This window comes from Sander lucioperca, chromosome 9 (genome assembly GCF_008315115.2).
Source record: "Sander lucioperca isolate FBNREF2018 chromosome 9, SLUC_FBN_1.2, whole genome shotgun sequence".
Lineage (NCBI taxonomy): Eukaryota > Metazoa > Chordata > Actinopteri > Perciformes > Percidae > Sander > Sander lucioperca.
Genome location: NC_050181.1, coordinates 2,647,328 through 2,665,823, shown reverse-complemented (window position 1 = coordinate 2,665,823; position 18,496 = coordinate 2,647,328). Strand labels below are relative to the sequence as shown.

Here is an 18,496-nt window from a genome sequence, read left to right as displayed (position 1 = left end):
GCAGCCAAGCCAGTGTTGTTTATGGTTACAATGGCACTGTGCTAAGCCAGATGCTAAAGAGGGAAAGTTGTCAATTTTCAACCAGCTAAAGCGAGTCAACCAGCCAAAGCGAGTCATCCAGTGGACTTGTCCCGTTGGGTAAACACGGACCTTCGGGTACTGGCACCATTTATCTGCATGTACGGCAGTACAGAAAATCGGCAGACTTTCCCTAAATTTACCAGTTACTAGTTAGCTAGCCTTGGTTTGCAAGGTGCAACTGAATGCTGAACAAGACATATAGGCGACCAAAATGTTCCTGTTAACTTCGATGAAGTGAATTTTTACAGTCTATGGTTGTAATCTAAACTTCTCTGTTGTTTGTTTTGATAGCTGGTCCATCTGTGAATGCATGTTAGTGCATGTGAGTGCCTTGTGCATCGGTATCTGACGCCGAGGGAAGTGACAAAGCAAAGCGACAAGTTTGGGAACGGTCTGTGAGAGCCGCGTTCAATCATTGATGGAGCAGCTTACAACTCACTGACATCTGTAATGAGTAACAAGGCATCCTAAGTAAATATTGCTTCATCTTTATAAGGCAACAACAGTTGGAAACCACTGCTATAGATAACACTCATATTTACCTTACATACTCTATTTTTGATATATTTGCTATGTTTTATTAATTTAAATAAATAAAAGTGTAGATATCCGTACCTGAAAACATAATGAAAACCCTGATCAAACCTAACTGAACTCATAATGTCCTGTTTGTTATTAAAGACTGTAGATTGATTGCGGTCCTGACATTGGTCAGCCACAGCATGGTCTTGCTATGTCAACAGAGATTTGGCCCAGAGTAACGTAATCCTTGAACTAAACACACCAACTTTTTATGCCCAAGTCTAGTAAATGAATGACTAATGCATGTTCATATTATTACTATGTACTATTGCACTGGTAGGTTGTGATGCCACACTCTTTCGTACTGTGTTGTTGAATCCCTAAATAAACTTAAGAGGGCAGTGTTGGTCTGTCTCATGCATGTATCTCCCACTCTGATTTAATTGCACTGCATGTATAATTAGATTTGACAAATTATATTTGTTTTGTAAACAGACACTGTCTTAAAACCACATCTACAAACTCTGTGCATCTAATAACCTGATTGCTCCTCTCACTCTCTGTTCACACACTCAGCCAGGGTAAATATCCCCTCCTAAAAGAGTGCTTAGTACCTCTCTGCTAAGAGATTTCATCCTTACTCCTAGCAAAGCTGCAGCCGTTAACTAATGGACAAATAGCTCCCATATCACCTCAGTACTTCCACCCAGACACACCCAAACAAATACACACACACACACACACACACACACACACACACACACACAAAACACAAACACATATACTTCTTTGTGACTGGGCCTGCAGCCTTGACAGTGATCTCCTTGCACATGTGTGAAGCAGCGTTTTTAGTTACTCCCCCTACCTCTGCACACACATTAGTTTGAAAGGTTATTTTGGGCTTCTGAAGCCACTGTAACCCTGTGCTTCCAGTGAAATAACAGGCGGAGTCTAGATTATACCCTTCCATTCTGCCCCTGTGTACGGTTCCCCATGTCAACTGACAGGGGGTTTCCCTCTATACAACAGGTTCTCTACTGGACTCTCAACGCTGTTGCATTAGATTGGATTCTCATTTTGTAACAATGGACAACAGTCCTCTGCAGGTGTTGACTGTCCCCACAGCTCCCTACCCTGACCAAAGACCCGGCACCAGCGGCCTGAAGAAAAAGGTCTATGTATTCCAGTCTAGGAGGAACTACCTGCACAACTTTATCCAGAGTATCTTCTCCTCTATTGACCTACGTGACCGCCAGGGATCAACAGTGGTGGTGGGGGGAGACGGTCGCTTTTTCAACCGAACAGCTATTGAGGTCATTGTGCAGATGGCAGCTGCCAACGGGGTCAGTGTCACCGTTTGTGTGTGTGTGTGTGTGTGTGTGTGTGTGTGTGTGTGTGTGTGTGTGTGTGTGTGTGTGTGTGTGTGTGCGTGTGTGCTTGCATACTATGTGGGTTTGTTTTTGTGCATGTTGGGAAGTGTGTGTTTGTGTGAGAACATATGTCACCTGTTATTGTTCCTTAGATGTACCAGCCTTATGTCTTATTAGTATTCCATTTTTGGCCTTTGACACATGGTGGTATTTAGAGGAAAATAATAATTAATTGAATTGTTTTAAAGTTCCCATATTGTAAAAAGTAAGTTCTATGTTGACCTTGCAGTAATGTATTTTTCATAATAGCGATTAGTTACAATTGTAATTTGCAGCCACTTTTGATGCTATTATCAATTTAAAACATGATATAAATGACCAGTATTTGTAAGTCATAATCAATGCAAGACAGTGAGAGAAGACAGTATAATGCAGTACAACAGTAGTACAATGTACAACTCTGAGAAATGAAAGGATATCCTTGCTGTAACTGGAGCTCCTGCAGCTTCTGCAGCTCGTGGCTACTCTGGTGTCCCTAAAAAGAACCTGTTTTGTTTTCTACTCTCTTGCCAGCACTAGTAATGAGCTCTCCATGGCCCCAGAGTTTAAATTACATAACCTTTGAGATTCTGATGCTTTCTTCATAGGATGGTTAGAGGGATTTAAAATACACTTGCAAATAATATAACTTGCTCTTGATGTGCCATAATAACTGTCATCCATTAACTGAAAGTCTAGTCCCAATTACTTTGAGAAGGAAGCATGCACACACCAAACCTGATATTCAGTGTTAATCCCTCCCTTCCCCCACTCAGATAAATTAGGATACACACTCATGCCAGCCAACTCACACACACACACACACACCTGTGTGACATTTTCTCAGGTGGGTCGTGTGATCATTGGACACCACGGGATAATGTCCACACCAGCCATCTCCTGTGTAATCAGGAAATACAAAGCCATCGGTGGCATCATCCTCACTGCCAGCCACAACCCTGGTGGACCTGATGGAGACTTTGGCATTAAGTTCAATACTGCAAATGGAGGTATGGTAACTTGAGAGGAGGAAGCATGCAGGGGCATCGGCCAAGTGAAAAATAGTGTTACGAGAGGCTGTATGAGGCCTCATTCAGATATGTGGCACAGACAGTACTGAGATAAAGTTTGAGACTTTGTCTGCATGGACAAAATAAATACCAATAAATATTCTAAACATCCCTCAATATTATAACCAGTATCAGTGGTGGTAGCTGTGGTTCTATAATACACCAAATGTCAAATGTAATATTAGAGATTTTTTACTACATCCAGGCCCAGCCAAGGAGGCTGTCACAAATAAGATCTTTCAGATCAGCAGGACCATTGAGGAGTTTGCCATCTGTCCTGGAATACAAGTGGATCTGACAACCCTGGGCAAACAGATGTTTGACCTGGAGAACAAGTTCAAACCCTTCACAGGTGAAGTGCAGCTTTAGTCTGTCATCTATCACCTCAAATTAAGAGAAGATTTTGATAAATTCAAAGTTTAAAAATACATGTTTGTTTCTTGTTTGTGGGTGTATCCAGTGGAAATTGTAGACTCTGTGGAATCCTATGCTAACTTGTTGAGGAACATCTTTGACTTTGCTGCTCTGAAGGAGATTCTATCTGGTGAAAACCACATCAAGATAAGACTAGATGCCATGCATGGAGGTGAGAGGATATTTACCAAGAGCATGTCATCTCATCAATAGATTTTCTGTTACTCTGAAAGCAAATGACAGAAAGATTATCATGTCAAAACATACACATTTAGTTCTAAAATATATTTAACTATATTGGTTTGAATACAGTACAAAAGTACAAGTAAAGTAAAAGTACTCATTATGCAGAAAAAAAAAACACTAAGTGTTATTATATTATTGGATTGTTATTACTAATGTTATTATAAGAATCATTTTACTATTTTATAGATATAAATGTAGTGGGGTATAAAGTGTAATATTTCCCTCTGAAATGTAGTGTGGTAAAAGTGTAAAGTAGCATAAAATGGGAATACTCAAGTAAAGTACAAGTACCTCAAAAGTGTACTTAAATTGCAATACTTGAGTTAATGTATTTAGTTTCTTTACAGCACTGACCACAGGGCAGAGTATTTAGATTCATGGAGTCCAGCGACTCACCACTGAGTCATGGGTTCTCAGGAAAAACAACATAATGCTCATGTTCCCTAAATGTTTGCTTAAGGTCAAATATTCTCACATGTCGAGTACACCAGCCGTCAATCAGTACAGTACAGTACAGTTTGTCCTCTCAGTCACTACAACATATACACAACAATTGCATAATGTTTTAATGTATATATTTTTAATATATAAATACATTTGTATAATGTTTTAATGATTTGTATATAAAAATTAAGAAAGTGTTTTTCTAGGCTTCGATATAGCTTTAGAGAGGTGGCATGGGGTTATAGGAACTGTTGACTTTAGATTGATTCATAATGATCAGGTTACTAAAGCTATTTAAAGGACAATTCCAGCGCAAAACAAACCTAGGGGTTATTAACTGATGTGTACCCACTCTGTCGCTCTCTGGGACATGTTTTCATGCTAATCGAACCGTGCAACGTGGAATCTCCATAGACAGTATGGGAATTCCACGTTGCACGGAGTTCGACTAGTCATGACTGGTTTCCAAGATGGCTCCCCGCAAGTAAACATGAACGCGACTGCCTTTATAATCTATCTTTTTAATAAACTATCTGTACACTTACAACGTTGTCAATGCGTCGATTCACATTTAGGGACCCTAATTATGCTAACGTTAAAGTGTGGTGATATTTCGAGCCTTCTTAGTGGTATTAAATAGCGATTTAATTTGAGTGTCCCCATGCCCCGAATACTAGCATTTCAAGCTAACCAGCGGTCCACGGTAGCCCCGTTAAAGCTCCAAACTCATTCGATTAGCATGAAAACATGTCCCAGAGAGCACAGAGTGGGTACACATCAGTTAATAACCCTTAGGTTTGTTTTGCGCCGGAATTGTCCTTTAAAGCGTCCCTAAACACTGAAACTGAAACTAATTGGTGCCCACATCCCTCTCCCCACACTTTAACAGAAAGACATGAGTCACCTATTGTTATTTATAGGGTGTACATTTTGACAAGATACCACACCCCTATCACTATAGCCCCGGCTTTTTTAATTTCAATCACTTTCAAAACATAAATGCATTACTAATTAGCACGTTATACCTAATTTTCTATCTTTATGCTAAGCTAAACTAACCGACTGCTAGTAGTAGCTTCATATATACCGTTCAAATATGAGAGTGGTATCGATCTTTTTATATAACTCTTGGCAAGAGAGCAAATAAGTGTATTTCCTGATATGTTGAATTGTTGCAACACAAGCTGAGGTTTTTTTGTTGTTGCTTTTTTAGTAGGTCTCTTTCTACTTAATACGACACCATATTTGACTTCAGTAGTTCATCATTGTCTTTATACCAGTCTTCCCTCATCACTGTCTCTGTCACCTCTGTGTGCTCCCCAGTGGTAGGACCATATGTGAGGAGAATCCTCTGTGAGGAGCTGGGCTGCCCTACCAATTCTGCCGTCAACTGTGTCCCATTGGAGGACTTTGGGGGTCAACACCCAGATCCTAACCTCACCTATGCTGCAGATCTGGTTGACAGCATGAAAGAAGGACAGTATGATTTTGGTGCAGCATTCGATGGTGATGGGGTACGTGTCCTATTGCTTATCTATTTCTTTAGATCTTCTAAAATAAAATAAAACTTCTAACTTCTAACCTCTGTCTGTCTGTCGGCTTTCTAGGACCGTAACATGATCCTTGGTAAACACGGCTTCTTCGTTGCCCCACCTGACTCTGTGGCTGTGATTGCTGACAACATCTTCTGCATCCCATACTTCCAGCATACAGGGGTGAGAGGCTTCGCCCGCAGCATGCCCACAAGCGCAGCCTTAGACAGGTAAAAATATAGCCTGGCTTTCACATCACTGCCAAAACCAGTGAGACAGTGATTTCCCTAGTTTGCAGCCGTGTCAAATGTATAGTACTTTTAGTGCAGATAGATTTGAATAAGTCATAAAATCATTGCATTTAACAGTCACATTTTGTTGTGTCAATGGTTAACTGTGCTTTCTGAGAATACTCTTTCATTCTCTTGTATTTCCTGCAGAGTAGCCAAGGCAACAAAAATAGAATTATATGAAACTCCCACTGGGTGGAAGTTCTTTGGGAACTTGATGGATGCAGGCAGACTGTCTTTGTGTGGAGAGGAAAGCTTTGGTACAGGTACTTAATCTTTCCAGCATGTTATTAGATCCATAGATGCTCCATTTCAATTGAAATAATGTGTGAATTCTCGTAATTTCATTTCCTCTTTCAGGTGGAGACCATATTCGTGAAAAGGATGGGCTTTGGGCCGTGCTGGCATGGCTGTCCATCCTGGCCACTAGAAGGCAGAGTGTGGAGGATATTCTAAAGGACCACTGGCTAAAATATGGAAGAAACTACTTCACCAGGTGAGATGTAACCCACCTCTGTTGTTTGTTTGTCTGTCTGTATTCAGAGGTGTACTCCACCATCCATCAAAAGCTACTAAAAGCAACAGCAAAAGTTAAAAAAGAACAAGTAAGAATCAGTGCTTGAATTATTTCTAAGTAGGAATGAGGTACATTATTTATCTGAAATAGATACAAGTTGAGCTGATTATTAAGATACATGTTAGGAAGATACATACAGGACATGACTGACATCTAGTGGTACATATATCCCATTACGTATTCTTTCTAGCCATGCACTGACAAGTAAATTACAGTAAAATGTAAAATGATAATGCCAAGGAATTACCATCCATTGTTTCCCTAAATGCTTAATCTACCTATGTTGACATCAGTACTCACTGTAACCACATCAGCTTCAGGCTCATATCTGTCTATTGAATAAAAGAAAAGAAAAAATACACAACCATTTAGTTGTCCACTGTAATTGCTGACTTACAGTGGTTACAAATAATCGTAAAAACCCTTCATTAGCAAATTTTGGACTGTTTACACCTAAATCATAAAATAATATACTTACATAAAATGTACAACAATAAAGCACTTATGTTATTAATAGCTGCTTTTTTGTCCAGATATGACTATGAGAACATAGACATAGATGTAGCCTGTGAGATGATGGAGGATTTGGAGATTCTGATCGCCGGAAAGTCCTTCGTGAAGCAGAGATTTGCTGTGGAGGACAAGATCTACCAAGTGGAAAAAGCAGACAACTTTGAGTACACAGACCCGGTAGACAGCACCATCTCCAGGAACCAGGTACACACTGTACTTGTATTCCTATAATGCTGATGTTTTCATGTGTACAGATACTGGATGTAGCCAGTGGTCACAATCAGTATCCAGACTCTTCTTGCATTGGAGCTACTCAGTTGTGCTTGCTAATTCTAAAAGCTTCACAAAGTCTGTACTGGGCTGTTTTCACTGCAGGGTCTGCGGATAATCTTTTCTGATGGTTCTCGAATCATCTACAGACTCAGTGGGACAGGTAGTGATGGGGCGACAGTTCGGATCTACATAGACAGCTATGAGAAGGAGCAAATCTTTGAAGACACGCAGGTAAAATATATATTCCGAAGATTTCAGGACTAATTTTGCCAAATAGTCCACAATACTGAAAAACAGAAAGTCTTGTAATTTGCATGAAAATATATTTTTGCACTATATGAAGTGTTGCTAGTGCTGTGTGGTTGAGAGGAACAGGACAGGCATAACCTCACATATCAGGCCCTAATGTTTTCATTAAAATACTTGATCAGGACATATCATGAAAAACTCACTTTTCAAGTGCTTGTGCACATACATTTAAGTATCAGGAGTGCCTACCAACCCACAAACTGTGAAATAAGACAAGCAGTCATTTTTTGTGGGCTGCCTAGATCAGAAAACCAGTCAGATTTGGCTCCCCTTCCCATGTCACATGCAGGCTCATTAGAATATACCACCTGCTAGTATCTCCAGGGTACAGGTATATTCAGATAGACAGTATGAGAAAAAGAATGTGTTTTTTGAACACTAAATCATGAAAATATGTTCTAGTACAAACTAAAAATACAAGTATGAACCTGAAAATGAGCATGGTATGTCTCCTTTAATGTATCAACCATAAATATTAAGGAAAAATATCTGAATTTGAACATCAAAACATGAATAAAATATATCTAAGTTGCAACAATTTTAAATAGTATGCCTGCTTATAGTTAAATATTAATAAGGAAATGCACCAGTGGCATCTGGCAGCCAGATGCTTCAGTCTCTGACCATATCATCCTTGTCTGGAACAGGTGATGCTGGCACCCCTGGCAACCATCGCTCTGAAGATTTCCCAGCTCCATCACAGGACAGGTCGAAGTGGCCCATCAGTCATCACATGATTCCTCCCATGTGTTGCTCCATCATTGCTTAAGTAATCTCCTTTTTGTTTTTCTTTCCAGATTTTTGTACAAACTGAGCTTCAATTCCAATTGTAGCTGCACAACATGCAGTAGCCTAGTTTGCATTTTAGACTAAAATATATTCAGTGATTTTTATCTGCTTTTAATTTTTTGGGTCATGTGTGGCATGTGTGTCTTTTGCATAGCAGCAAACAGACTATGTGTTCTGGTCTTGTCAATGTTTTTAAACTGTCAATTTCACTTTTGTTATCTGTAATTGTTCCAAATGTAATTTAAATCATTTAGTCACTGGCAAAAAGCAGCAGGGTTCAGCAGTCCTAGTGATCAAAGCTCTGAAATTCTGTCATAACACTGCGTATTGTCACATTGTTCTGACTGTGCACACTCGGGATGTCTGCTTCATGGTTGAAGTTAGCTTCAGGTTTATTAGGAAAATAATAAGAAAGTAATCGTTTCTCACATGAATAACATTTCCTCATGCATCCAGTGCTCATTCCTAAAGTAAAAAACTGTGTGTTTATTTGGATCATCTGTACTCCTTCATTCAGGAAAATTAAAACTCATCAGCGAATAAAAATCTGAAATTGCAGTCGAGTGCCTGGTGCTGAAGGATGAGCAACAACAATATACCTGCTCGCTCAAGTGTAGACACAAACTTTCCATATCAGGAGTAACTATTCTGAAATTACAACAAAGCAACATTAGAATATTGTGATCTTAGATTAAACATTATTCCCTTTAACCCCATGTGGAGTTGGTTAGATATTTTTACCATTACTAAACCTTCTTTTCTGCAGGAAACATGTATAAGAGACTTATCCAGCTCTGGCGGCTACATGACATCCATCTGGACAGCAGCAACATCAGTCTGCTAACATCTGGTCCAGCTCTGTAATCACACATGCCCTTTGAAGTACTGTACCTTTCTCCTGGTTTCATCTGCATATTACACTGACGCTGAAGCCCAACAAGAGGGAGACACACTGAGTTTCGCTCTGGTTCCTTTGTTCTTATTGTGGGTTCTAGTTGCACTAAATAATGTCCACTCTTATCCCAATGAAGTCTTTTAGCAGCAGGGGTGTGAGGCAGACGGACCGGGGTTGTGGGTTAGCCCAGCGCTGTTGACGTGGTCAAAACTATTTTACTAAAAATAAACCTTATAACGTTACCGTGCGGTTTAGCAACCAAGCATTAGCATAAGCAATGTAGCACATTGTAGTAATCTATTCATATCATTCATATCATATCATTTCATTGTAGTGGATCTATATTGAAATATCACATCAATACATTAGGTCTCATTGTACTGTGTTGCAATGTGACATGTAATTAAAAAATGATGCTGTATGGCAGAAAAAAATGATATATTGCTGTTACTGAGTATAATTCTATGACATTGTATGATTTGCAATTACTCTCTAACATAACATGTAGTGTTTCGGGGTGTTTCCCGTGTATTGCCGGAAGCTAGAGCAACTAGAGGGGTCAAAGGTTATATGACGTCATTGATAGGCAAGCAAATGACACGCTCCATGTCATTGATTAAAATGACAGATTTCTCTGGGTCTGAACATTGTTGGAAAAATATTGGGATAATGTAAGTACACAACAGAAAAATATAATACATACCATAGGTATAGTCGTTTTTAGACATTTTAATGCAGAAATATTACATATTATATCTTTAACCCTTGTGTTGTCTTCCAGTTGACTGTGCAACTTTGAGTTTTTCTGGGTCGAAATACCAACATTTTGTTGTTCTTTTTCTACACTTTTCTCAAGGTTTTAGTCGATTTTATTCCATTTTTTTGGCGTTTTTTTTAATTATGTTTGTCAGTTTTTTTTGTGCGACAAATTGGATAACCTTTTTGCAATTATGTAAGAACAATGCAAATGTTTTTTTTTCTTACTTTTTTCCAGTTGTTCTGTCACTTTTTTTGAACAAGTGTTTGTCACCTTTGGCGATGTCTTAGATGTTTTTTTGTCACATTTTTTTTTAAAATTATGTTATTGTTATTTTTTTTTCATTGCATTTTTGTAGCTTTTTCCAACATTTGTGACTTTTCTCAATGTTCTTTTATCATAGTTCTGATATTGAACGTATATGAACGTTTTTGTTAACGGGTCAAATTTGACCCGAGGACAACAGGAGGGTTAAGTAAAAATAGGAATACAACAGTGTGAAAACACTCCATTACAAGTAAAAGTCCTTCTTTCAAAGTGTTAGTTAAAGGGGTGGTTCAGAATTTTGAACATAAGACCTTATTTCCAAGTTAGCCAGTATGTTATTTATCAGTGGAGACCGTTTTCAACACTTTTCATCCAGTCCTTCCAGTTGCAGAGTATGCTGGTGCTAGGCAAGTCAACAGTATCTGCTAGCCTGTATCTGCTTATTTGCCATTGCTTACCCACGCCACAGTACACCAAAGGCAAATAAATTATAACGCCAGACTATCGATGTAAATGTCTGTTGATAGAATAATGTTAGAAATAAAACTACTCTTGCATCGCATTGCAATAGTTATACTTTGTTCCCTGTAGTTGGTAGCATAGGCTACAGCAGCGGCGGAGTGATATTACCTAGGCAACCGAGAAAGCCAGTTCACATGACAATCACGCAAGTTTATTTAACTCCTGCCAGGCTATAACATGTAAAATGTCCGAGTTTACATTACTTTTCTGTCAGCAATTACCTAAAGTTAGCGGTTAGCCCAGCCAGGTATCTACCAAGGGTGTAGTTATACCGTTAGCTACACCATTGTCACTCTCCACAATGCATTGAACTGTAACGTTATCTCCACTAACGTTGTCAGTCTCAATCTATCAGTAGCAGCTAGCAGGGGCTAGCTTTAATAGCTACGTAGAGTAGCCTACCAAAAGTTATTACCTTCATCAGTAGCTGTTGGTGCATCTGGAAAGACAGATGGAACTGCATTCGTTGTCAGTGACTTGTGGTCCTTTAGATTGCAGGGTTTTTTAAAGTTGTCTGGTCTAAAATGATCACTACAAATTCACAACTTGAGTAGAGTCTCCGCCGGTGTCTTGATGTCCAAGCCAGCAGCAAGAAGCCACAGTTGGTTCCTTTCTGGATCTCGCAATGGAAATTTGTGGAAACTTTGTGGTGCCCAGCTGTTTGATTTATTTTTACAATTTGTAAATGCACATTGAATCACCATGTTGCCTAGTCCTTAGTTTCCAATCCAATGCTTCAATACCACTGTACTAGGCTACTACTAGGTGTCCTGACTGTAGTGCGCTTCTCTGTTTACTTTTCGGCGCAGTACTACTAACCAGAGCAAAGTAAAATTCCGCTGCTGCTGAGAAACTAGTCTCTCAAAATGTAATGTGATCATTGAGTTTTATTTCTAACATTATTCTATCAACAGACATTTACATCGATAGTCTGGCGTTATAATTTATTTCCCTCGGGTGTACTGTGGAGTGGGTAAGACTGTTTTTGATGGCAGGCTAGCAGATACTGTTGACTTGCGCTAACCTAGCACCAGCGAACTCTGCAACTGGAAGGACTGAATGAAAAGTGTTGAAAATGGTCTCCACTGATAAATAACATACTGGCTAACTTGGAAATAAGGTCCTATGTCGAAAATTCTGTAAAGTACACAGCAAAAGTATTATCAGCAAAATGCACTTAAGAGTGTCAAAAGTAAAAGTATTCTTTATGAAGTAACTCCTGTGAGTGTTGATATATATTTTATGATTATAATGTATTAGATTATATTATTAGATGATTATAACTGATGCATATGTGTAAGCACTAAACAACATGTACATGTTGCTGGTCGAGCAGGAGAATTACTTAGCATTACTTAACACACTGTTGAATAGTTTAATTTGTAACATATTTATTTTTATTATTTATTTTAAAACGTTAATCAACAAAGTAACTAGTAACTACACAGTAGTGGAGTAAAAAGTAGGCTACATTCCTAGGCACACAATGGAAATACTAAAGTACTGAAGTACAGCTTACCTCACAGATGTACCTATTAGTAACAGGCAACATTACACCACAGATATCATGTGGGTGTTAATCAAGCCACTAGAAACAGCGCTGCATGGTCTCGTGCTCCCATAATAATAACAACGCGTGTGCTCCTCTTCACGAGGGATTGCAACAACCATGAGAGCGAACTTGATTAACAAGCACATTTGATTGATGTGCCCCAAGGATGTATTATAAGATGTGCCCACAAGCGGCTAACGATGGGAGCACCTGATTGTGTTCAGATGTGGCTGCACGTTCAGTACACGGTTGGCAATGATGCTTAAATGTCAGGCAGACTGCTAAGCTACTGTCGCTTTAAGACACCTGATGACAAAGAAGGAAAACCCCATGGAGGAAGCAGGAAGTTCGTTTACCAAGAAGGAGAGCACATAAACAATACACAAAGCACAGAGCAAAAGTTTCACACCTTCATCGCAATGGCTGGCATTAAAGGTATTGTATTTTATGCGTTTATTAGTCATTCGACAGCTTAGTGTTACGTTCATTTAGTTACGCAGACGTTAATGCTTCAAAAACTTTGTTAGCCTAGTTTTCAACATTTTTGAAAACCTATGCTGAATCATTTCGAAAGCTATCATCACAACACTGGCTAAGGACATTACGATTTGTTATAAGCTTTATAACGTTAGTTCCGAAGTTATCAAACAGTTTTAAGTTCAAAGTAATCGCTATTTTTCACAATAAATGTATCTTAAATGTTGACTTAGCATACAAACAAATTCCACAGCAAATGTTAACGTTACAAATTAGCCTATTTCTGTTTCTTGTGTGTTATTGTCTACGGACGGACACAAGTAGGCTATCGCTGTCAGTGTAATTTAATGTAATGTACGGTTTCTCTTCTTTCAGCACTGGTTGGGTTGTCCTTCAGTGGTGCCATTGGACTAACATTTCTTCTTCTGGGCTGTGCACTGGAACAGTACGGGTAGGTTCTTTGTTAACTAATAAGTAGCCAGTTTATGTTATTGCATGACGTAGACTCGACTTAACGTGCAATATTGAGGCTTAAAGGGATAGTTTAGACATTTTTTTGCAGTGAAGAAGCAGTTTATATCATTATACAAGTTTTTATACAAGCAAAGTAATAGTTCTTACAACAGGTGAACTGAGCTTCATTTGTTAAATCTGTGGAATGCCCTTTAAAAATGTGTCATTCTTCTGTGTGTGTGTGTGTGTGGTTAAATATTTTTGAGTAGTTTGTTTTGGGATATTATGTTATTGTTGAATCTGCACCTGTTAATTTTTATCTGACAAGCTGCAAACTCATGCCATTGTATGCCATAAAACGTGGATCGTTCTTCTTTTTAACTGTTCCATGTCTGTTTCTGTAGGGTATACTGGCCGCTGTTTGTCCTGATTTTCTACATATTAAGCCCCATCCCAACCTTCATATCCAGACGCCTCAGTGATGACACTGACTCCTCCAGCAATGCATGCAGAGAGCTGGCTTACTTCTTAACAACTGGCATTGTGGTATCATCTTTTGGGCTTCCCATTGTGCTAGCCCGCACTAGCACAGTGAGTTCTCTCTCCATTTTGAAACACAAGTTGATTTTCAAATGGCAAACGCAGCCACCATTGTTGGCTTTTATTAGTTTGTGCAGATATTCTGTCTGCACCATTTCAAATGTTAGTATATTTCTCTTGCACTGTATCTTGAGAGATATCCACTGTCGAGCGTTGTGAAAACCAATAGAAGACTATGGATTTCCTTTAATCTGATTCAGTATGAATATTTTTCTTCTACAGATCCAGTGGGGTGCTTGCGGTCTGGTGATGACAGGAAACGCTGTCATCTTTCTCACTATCCTTGGCTTCTTTGTCGTGTTTGGAGGTGGGGACGACTTCAGCTGGGAGCAGTGGTAGAGTGCCGTCAGACAGTGGATAGACAGAAGGACAGATGGATGGGTGGGTAGGTGGATAGTTGAATGGATAGACAGCAGACTGAGGCACACATGTGTCCTGCACTGAGGGGTGATGCTCATGTACAGTGTACGCTGCAAAATGTCAAAATGACTGGGTTTTCAGGTCGATTTTTATATTTAAGAGTATCTGGGTTGGAGACAACACTATGTGCCCTATTAATGTGCCTTATGTCTGTGACTAGAAAGACAATGATGCCTATCCAGCTAAACCCATGTATTTTTGCTTGTCTCGCTTTTATTTCAACCCCCAAATCACCCTGCTTATTGCTGCTGCCTGCAATTTCATTAGGCTTCATATAATCAATATAAAGGAATCCTGAAGAGTAACTCTATTGTAATGTACACTGCGATGCTCACTGCATTATCTGTCCTCATTGTTCAAGGGGGAAGTAGCTATACTGAATTATGGCTTGCTTATTATGAGCACTGTTTGCTGTTTAAAGTGTGACGGCAGGGCAATTTGTCTTAATCCATGCTATCTGACAACTAGTTGAAGGATTCCTCATCAGGTAAAGATATATTTGTATGGAGATGATATATATGTGTGTGGGTGTGTTTTTTGTTTTCATTTTGCTACAAGACTTTAAAACCTTTTTTTGTTCTGGTGCAATTGTTTACAGTACATTCTCACCAAAGATCATTTTAGAGTGCACAATTTAAGCATATTCTTCACCGCTGAACTGTATTGATCTGTGCTATGCAGTAATATGATTAGAAGAAAGCGCGGTTTAGTGAAAATCATACATCTAAGTGTCTATGTTCAGTTATTGTGTGAACAGGCCAGAGAAAACACCCATATCCATTTTATGTTCCTGCAGACGAAAAAGAAAATCATACTACTGACAAGAGCATGATATTAATTTACGTATGCTATTTTGCCATGTTGAATGGCAAATGCGGGAGAAGAATGTTTTTAGGCCAAGTTGTTTTTTGTCCTTTAAAGAGGGTTTAACCGGCAAACTCATTCATAAGTGCCTGTCATCCAATCACTGTGATTTGGTTTTTGAGTCCTGTTTTTGTGTTTCATCATCAGGGGCCATTGGAATTTGTAATTGTAAATCAATATTACATCATGCTATATTTAATCATTGTCAGTAACCGACTATGAATGAGTATCTGACGTTTGTATAATAAGCCTACGTCATAGAGAAAATTCTAGTTAGTGCCCTATATAATTTCTGATTCCCTAATTTCTTAACTACTTTTGAAGGGAAATGTACTTTATGTCTCACAACTGACATGTTCAAAAAGGAAAGCTTGTTCTTTCTATTGTGACTCCCATACCCACACTAATGAGTGTTAAAAAGCTCAGAGGTTATTTTATAAGCTCCTGACTGCATTTTGTTTTCTAACATTGATTAAAACTCTCTGTATAGTGAAACAAACTTGTCTTGCTGTTTACTGCTGGTAATGGGATGACAGAAGTGACTCGTGTGTGTGTGTATGTGTGTGTGTGTGTGTGTGTGGCTAAATAATTTAGATATTTTTGCAATACTCAACAAGCAGTGTGAAAAACAGCTCTGTATTTTGCCTAACAGCCTATAATTTTCACTGAAAAACATCTGTCTGCCTCCCTGTCTTCTGTTTTGCTGTTTCCAAACACAAACATTATTATGACGACACTGACAGTTCTGAGAAAGCTGCATAATGAAAGACTGATAAAAAGCCAACATTATCTATTCAGGGTTAAAAAGGATGTGATCAAAATCATTGAGTGGTTTCATTTTATTTTCTGTTCACATCAGGAATGCACCGAAGCTGCCTCTACAATTTGCGTGTTAAGCCGAGTGCGTTTTCTCCAAAAACACTCCACTCTGCAAGTTAATATATTATTTCTATGAAAAACATCTGTGCTTCCCGCCTCCAGTGATTGCCTTTCACAAGGGGAAGACGCAGCATGTATGGACTAACGGGATATAACAGGAATAACATGGATCCCAGAGGTTAGCGGCTGTATCAATGCTGCTGTGTGAGAAGCACTTGTGAAGAAGATCCACACAGGTGCGTATGTACAATACATAATGTATTATATACTGCATGAAAATGCTTGGTTGTTTCAAGTTTAAGAAATGAGTTGTCATGTCAAAGAGAGGGTTTCTAAGCCAAGGTTACACTCCTCGGCCAATAAGTTGAGGTCCGTCAGAACAACGCGTTTACACTCTATGCAAGTGACAGACACTGAGAAGAAAAATGACGAAGATATGGAGATGAAGAAAGAGCCTAGGGACACCCATTCATCTCTGTTCCAGGACAGCTGTTGCCTGGCAACAGTAAAGGCATCAAGATCATTCTAAAAGACTGAGTATGGCCTTGAACACTATAACAGAGTAACACAGTACAGCTATGGGAATGTAAAACACCGAAGCATTATGGAATTTACAATAATACTAAATTAAAACTTCTGATTATTTTGCTATCTTAGTTTTAATAATAAATATATATATATATATATATATATATATATATATATATATATATATATATATATTTTTTTTTTAGAACTTCTTTCTGGAATAGCCTACTGTATCAGTTCTCTTTCTGAATAGCTACATGAGCTGCCTACACCAACTTAGATTTAACTATGCCTTAAGTACTCAAAAGCAGACAGACGATGTGTATACATTTCATTACAGCAGCAGGCTATACATAACTGCTGAAGGGGCAATCAACAACAACACATCAGGGAGTCAATAAAAGACACATAGCCTGGGGACGGGCTATGTGAAGCAGACACATCCATACAGTGCTCCCCTCTGGCCGGGAATCAAATGGACTCTGGGCAGGCAGTAATGGGGAAGAAAGGGAGGGCGTGCGCACTGACAGCCATTGGTAAACGGAAGGATTTGCGTCGTCTGTGTCACAGCCAATCGATGCGCTCTCGGGCTCGGGAAGGGGAACGAGCGCGAATGGCACAAATGGAACCTAATAAAAAGGGGCGCGTGCTTCAGAAGCGCGGCAGCGAAACAGGAGACTACGGTGTACCACAACCGCATCAGCGCCTGGGACAACGGATACACCACCGGTAAGACTATAGACTGCATTTAACCGTCCTGTGAGAAAGACAATTTAAATGTTCCTCAATTCCTAGCGATTTTTTTTTTAATATTTATTCTATAGGCTAGGTTTAATCGACCTCATCGTGCTTTGGGTTAACCTAACCCTGTTTGCACATTATCCATCTTAAGTTGATTACACTAAATGATAAAGGAATTCTTTGATTCAGATTTTTGCAAAAATAAATAAATAATATGTTTCACGATGCGCAGGTGGCAGGTTTCCGTCATTTGAGCTGTACATTTGCTATTTTCGAAGAAACATGAGTCAAAAATCTGCACTGAAAGGTCTTTTGATTCAGTCATATCACATAGGCTTCTTGTCTGTATACTGCTCCTCATCTCTCTCAGGACTTGGTAGCCCATTGTGGGCATCTCTCTTCCTTTTCTAAACCGACTGTTCAGTTTTGTCAGTGTGTGTCTAGTTTGAACACATTTCTAAAAAAAAAATGATAGGCTGGGATGGATGGATACAGCCTACACACATGTTTCGGGGCACTTTCCATGAAGTATGATGATGATGATGATGATCAAACAAGGTAAAGTGATTCTCACTTCGTGTTTTCTCTTACTACAGAGGAAAAGATGTTATAGAGAAGCAAATGAGTTTGGAATCTATTTGAGTTTGGGACAATTAAGGTGTGGATGGTGGAAGAAGAGTGAATATTCGTGTAAATGGTGTGATGGAAAACACATTTACTCAAGGGTCTACAGATGAAAATGAACTGTTTTTGCTAACTCTGGCACATTTACATTTTGAGTGTAAACAAAAAATGTCAATTGATGTGCATTATCCCTTTTAAATAAACAAATAAATAAAAAATAATGGTAATGACATTACACAGTCAAACACTGTAAATTCAGCAAGGAAGTCTGAGTTAAATGAGGTCAACCAAAACATCCAGAAAATAAATGGCACTAGTTAGGCCCTAGATTTCACCCTAGAGGAAAAATCCACATCATATTTCTGTTGGGACTTAATGTGTCTTACTTATATCAATATAGAGACTCAGTAGTGACCTTTTTATAGTCTGTGTAATAGGGGAGACTAGA

At 38.9% G+C, this 18,496-nt stretch overlaps 3 protein-coding genes across 8 annotated transcripts in view; all 3 read left to right on the top strand.

Annotated features, from left to right (window-relative positions):
- Window positions 1-1,519: 1,519 nt before the first annotated feature.
- LOC116045783 (phosphoglucomutase-1-like) lies at window positions 1,520-9,768 on the top strand. Of its 4 annotated transcripts, XM_031293637.2 has the most exons (12): window positions 1,689-1,946; window positions 2,860-3,022; window positions 3,288-3,434; window positions 3,543-3,668; window positions 5,510-5,700; window positions 5,794-5,948; window positions 6,159-6,274; window positions 6,369-6,504; window positions 7,119-7,302; window positions 7,474-7,602; window positions 8,328-8,449; window positions 9,236-9,768. In XM_031293637.2, exons 1-11 carry the CDS (start codon window positions 1,689-1,691, stop codon window positions 8,415-8,417), a joined length of 1,695 nt encoding a protein of 564 aa, XP_031149497.1. In that variant the 3' UTR covers window positions 8,418-8,449; window positions 9,236-9,768. The 4 variants fall into 4 exon arrangements, with proteins under 4 accessions (XP_031149496.1, XP_031149497.1, XP_031149498.1 ...); XM_031293636.2 differs by lacking the exon at window positions 9,236-9,768 and having other exon boundaries at window positions 1,520-1,946; window positions 8,328-9,219; XM_036005310.1 differs by lacking the exon at window positions 9,236-9,768 and having other exon boundaries at window positions 1,847-1,946; window positions 2,547-3,022; window positions 8,328-9,219.
- On the top strand, window positions 5,325-15,771 carry LOC116045780 (leptin receptor gene-related protein). Of its 3 annotated transcripts, XM_036005313.1 has the most exons (5): window positions 5,325-5,333; window positions 12,829-12,897; window positions 13,315-13,390; window positions 13,797-13,983; window positions 14,215-15,771. In XM_036005313.1, exons 2-5 carry the CDS (start codon window positions 12,882-12,884, stop codon window positions 14,329-14,331), a joined length of 396 nt encoding a protein of 131 aa, XP_035861206.1. In that variant the 5' UTR covers window positions 5,325-5,333; window positions 12,829-12,881; the 3' UTR covers window positions 14,332-15,771. The 3 variants fall into 3 exon arrangements, with proteins under 3 accessions (XP_035861206.1, XP_031149493.2, XP_031149492.2); XM_031293633.2 differs by lacking the exon at window positions 5,325-5,333 and having other exon boundaries at window positions 12,652-12,897; window positions 13,315-13,384; XM_031293632.2 differs by lacking the exon at window positions 5,325-5,333 and having other exon boundaries at window positions 12,655-12,897.
- Window positions 15,772-17,201: 1,430 nt separating this feature from the next.
- Window positions 17,202-18,496, top strand: part of LOC116045752 (cAMP-specific 3',5'-cyclic phosphodiesterase 4B-like) — a 52,320-nt gene continuing 51,025 nt past the window's right edge. The window contains exon 1 of the mRNA XM_031293605.2: window positions 17,202-17,412. The gene's annotated coding sequence lies outside the window, so the exon portion shown is untranslated. The remainder of the gene's footprint in view (window positions 17,413-18,496) is intronic.

Coding starts and splice junctions, on each gene's coding strand:
- LOC116045783 (XM_031293637.2), top strand. CDS start 1,689: ATGGACAACAGTCCTCTGCAGGTGTTGACTGTCCCCACAGCTCCCTAC. Junction 3,435..3,542: donor CAAGTTCAAACCCTTCACAG/GTGAAGTGCAGC, acceptor GGGTGTATCCAG/TGGAAATTGTAGACTCTGTG. Junction 6,275..6,368: donor AGAGGAAAGCTTTGGTACAG/GTACTTAATCTT, acceptor TTCCTCTTTCAG/GTGGAGACCATATTCGTGAA.
- LOC116045780 (XM_031293632.2), top strand. CDS start 12,729: ATGTCAGGCAGACTGCTAAGCTACTGTCGCTTTAAGACACCTGATGAC. Junction 12,898..13,314: donor CGCAATGGCTGGCATTAAAG/GTATTGTATTTT, acceptor CTCTTCTTTCAG/CACTGGTTGGGTTGTCCTTC. Junction 13,391..13,796: donor TGTGCACTGGAACAGTACGG/GTAGGTTCTTTG, acceptor CTGTTTCTGTAG/GGTATACTGGCCGCTGTTTG.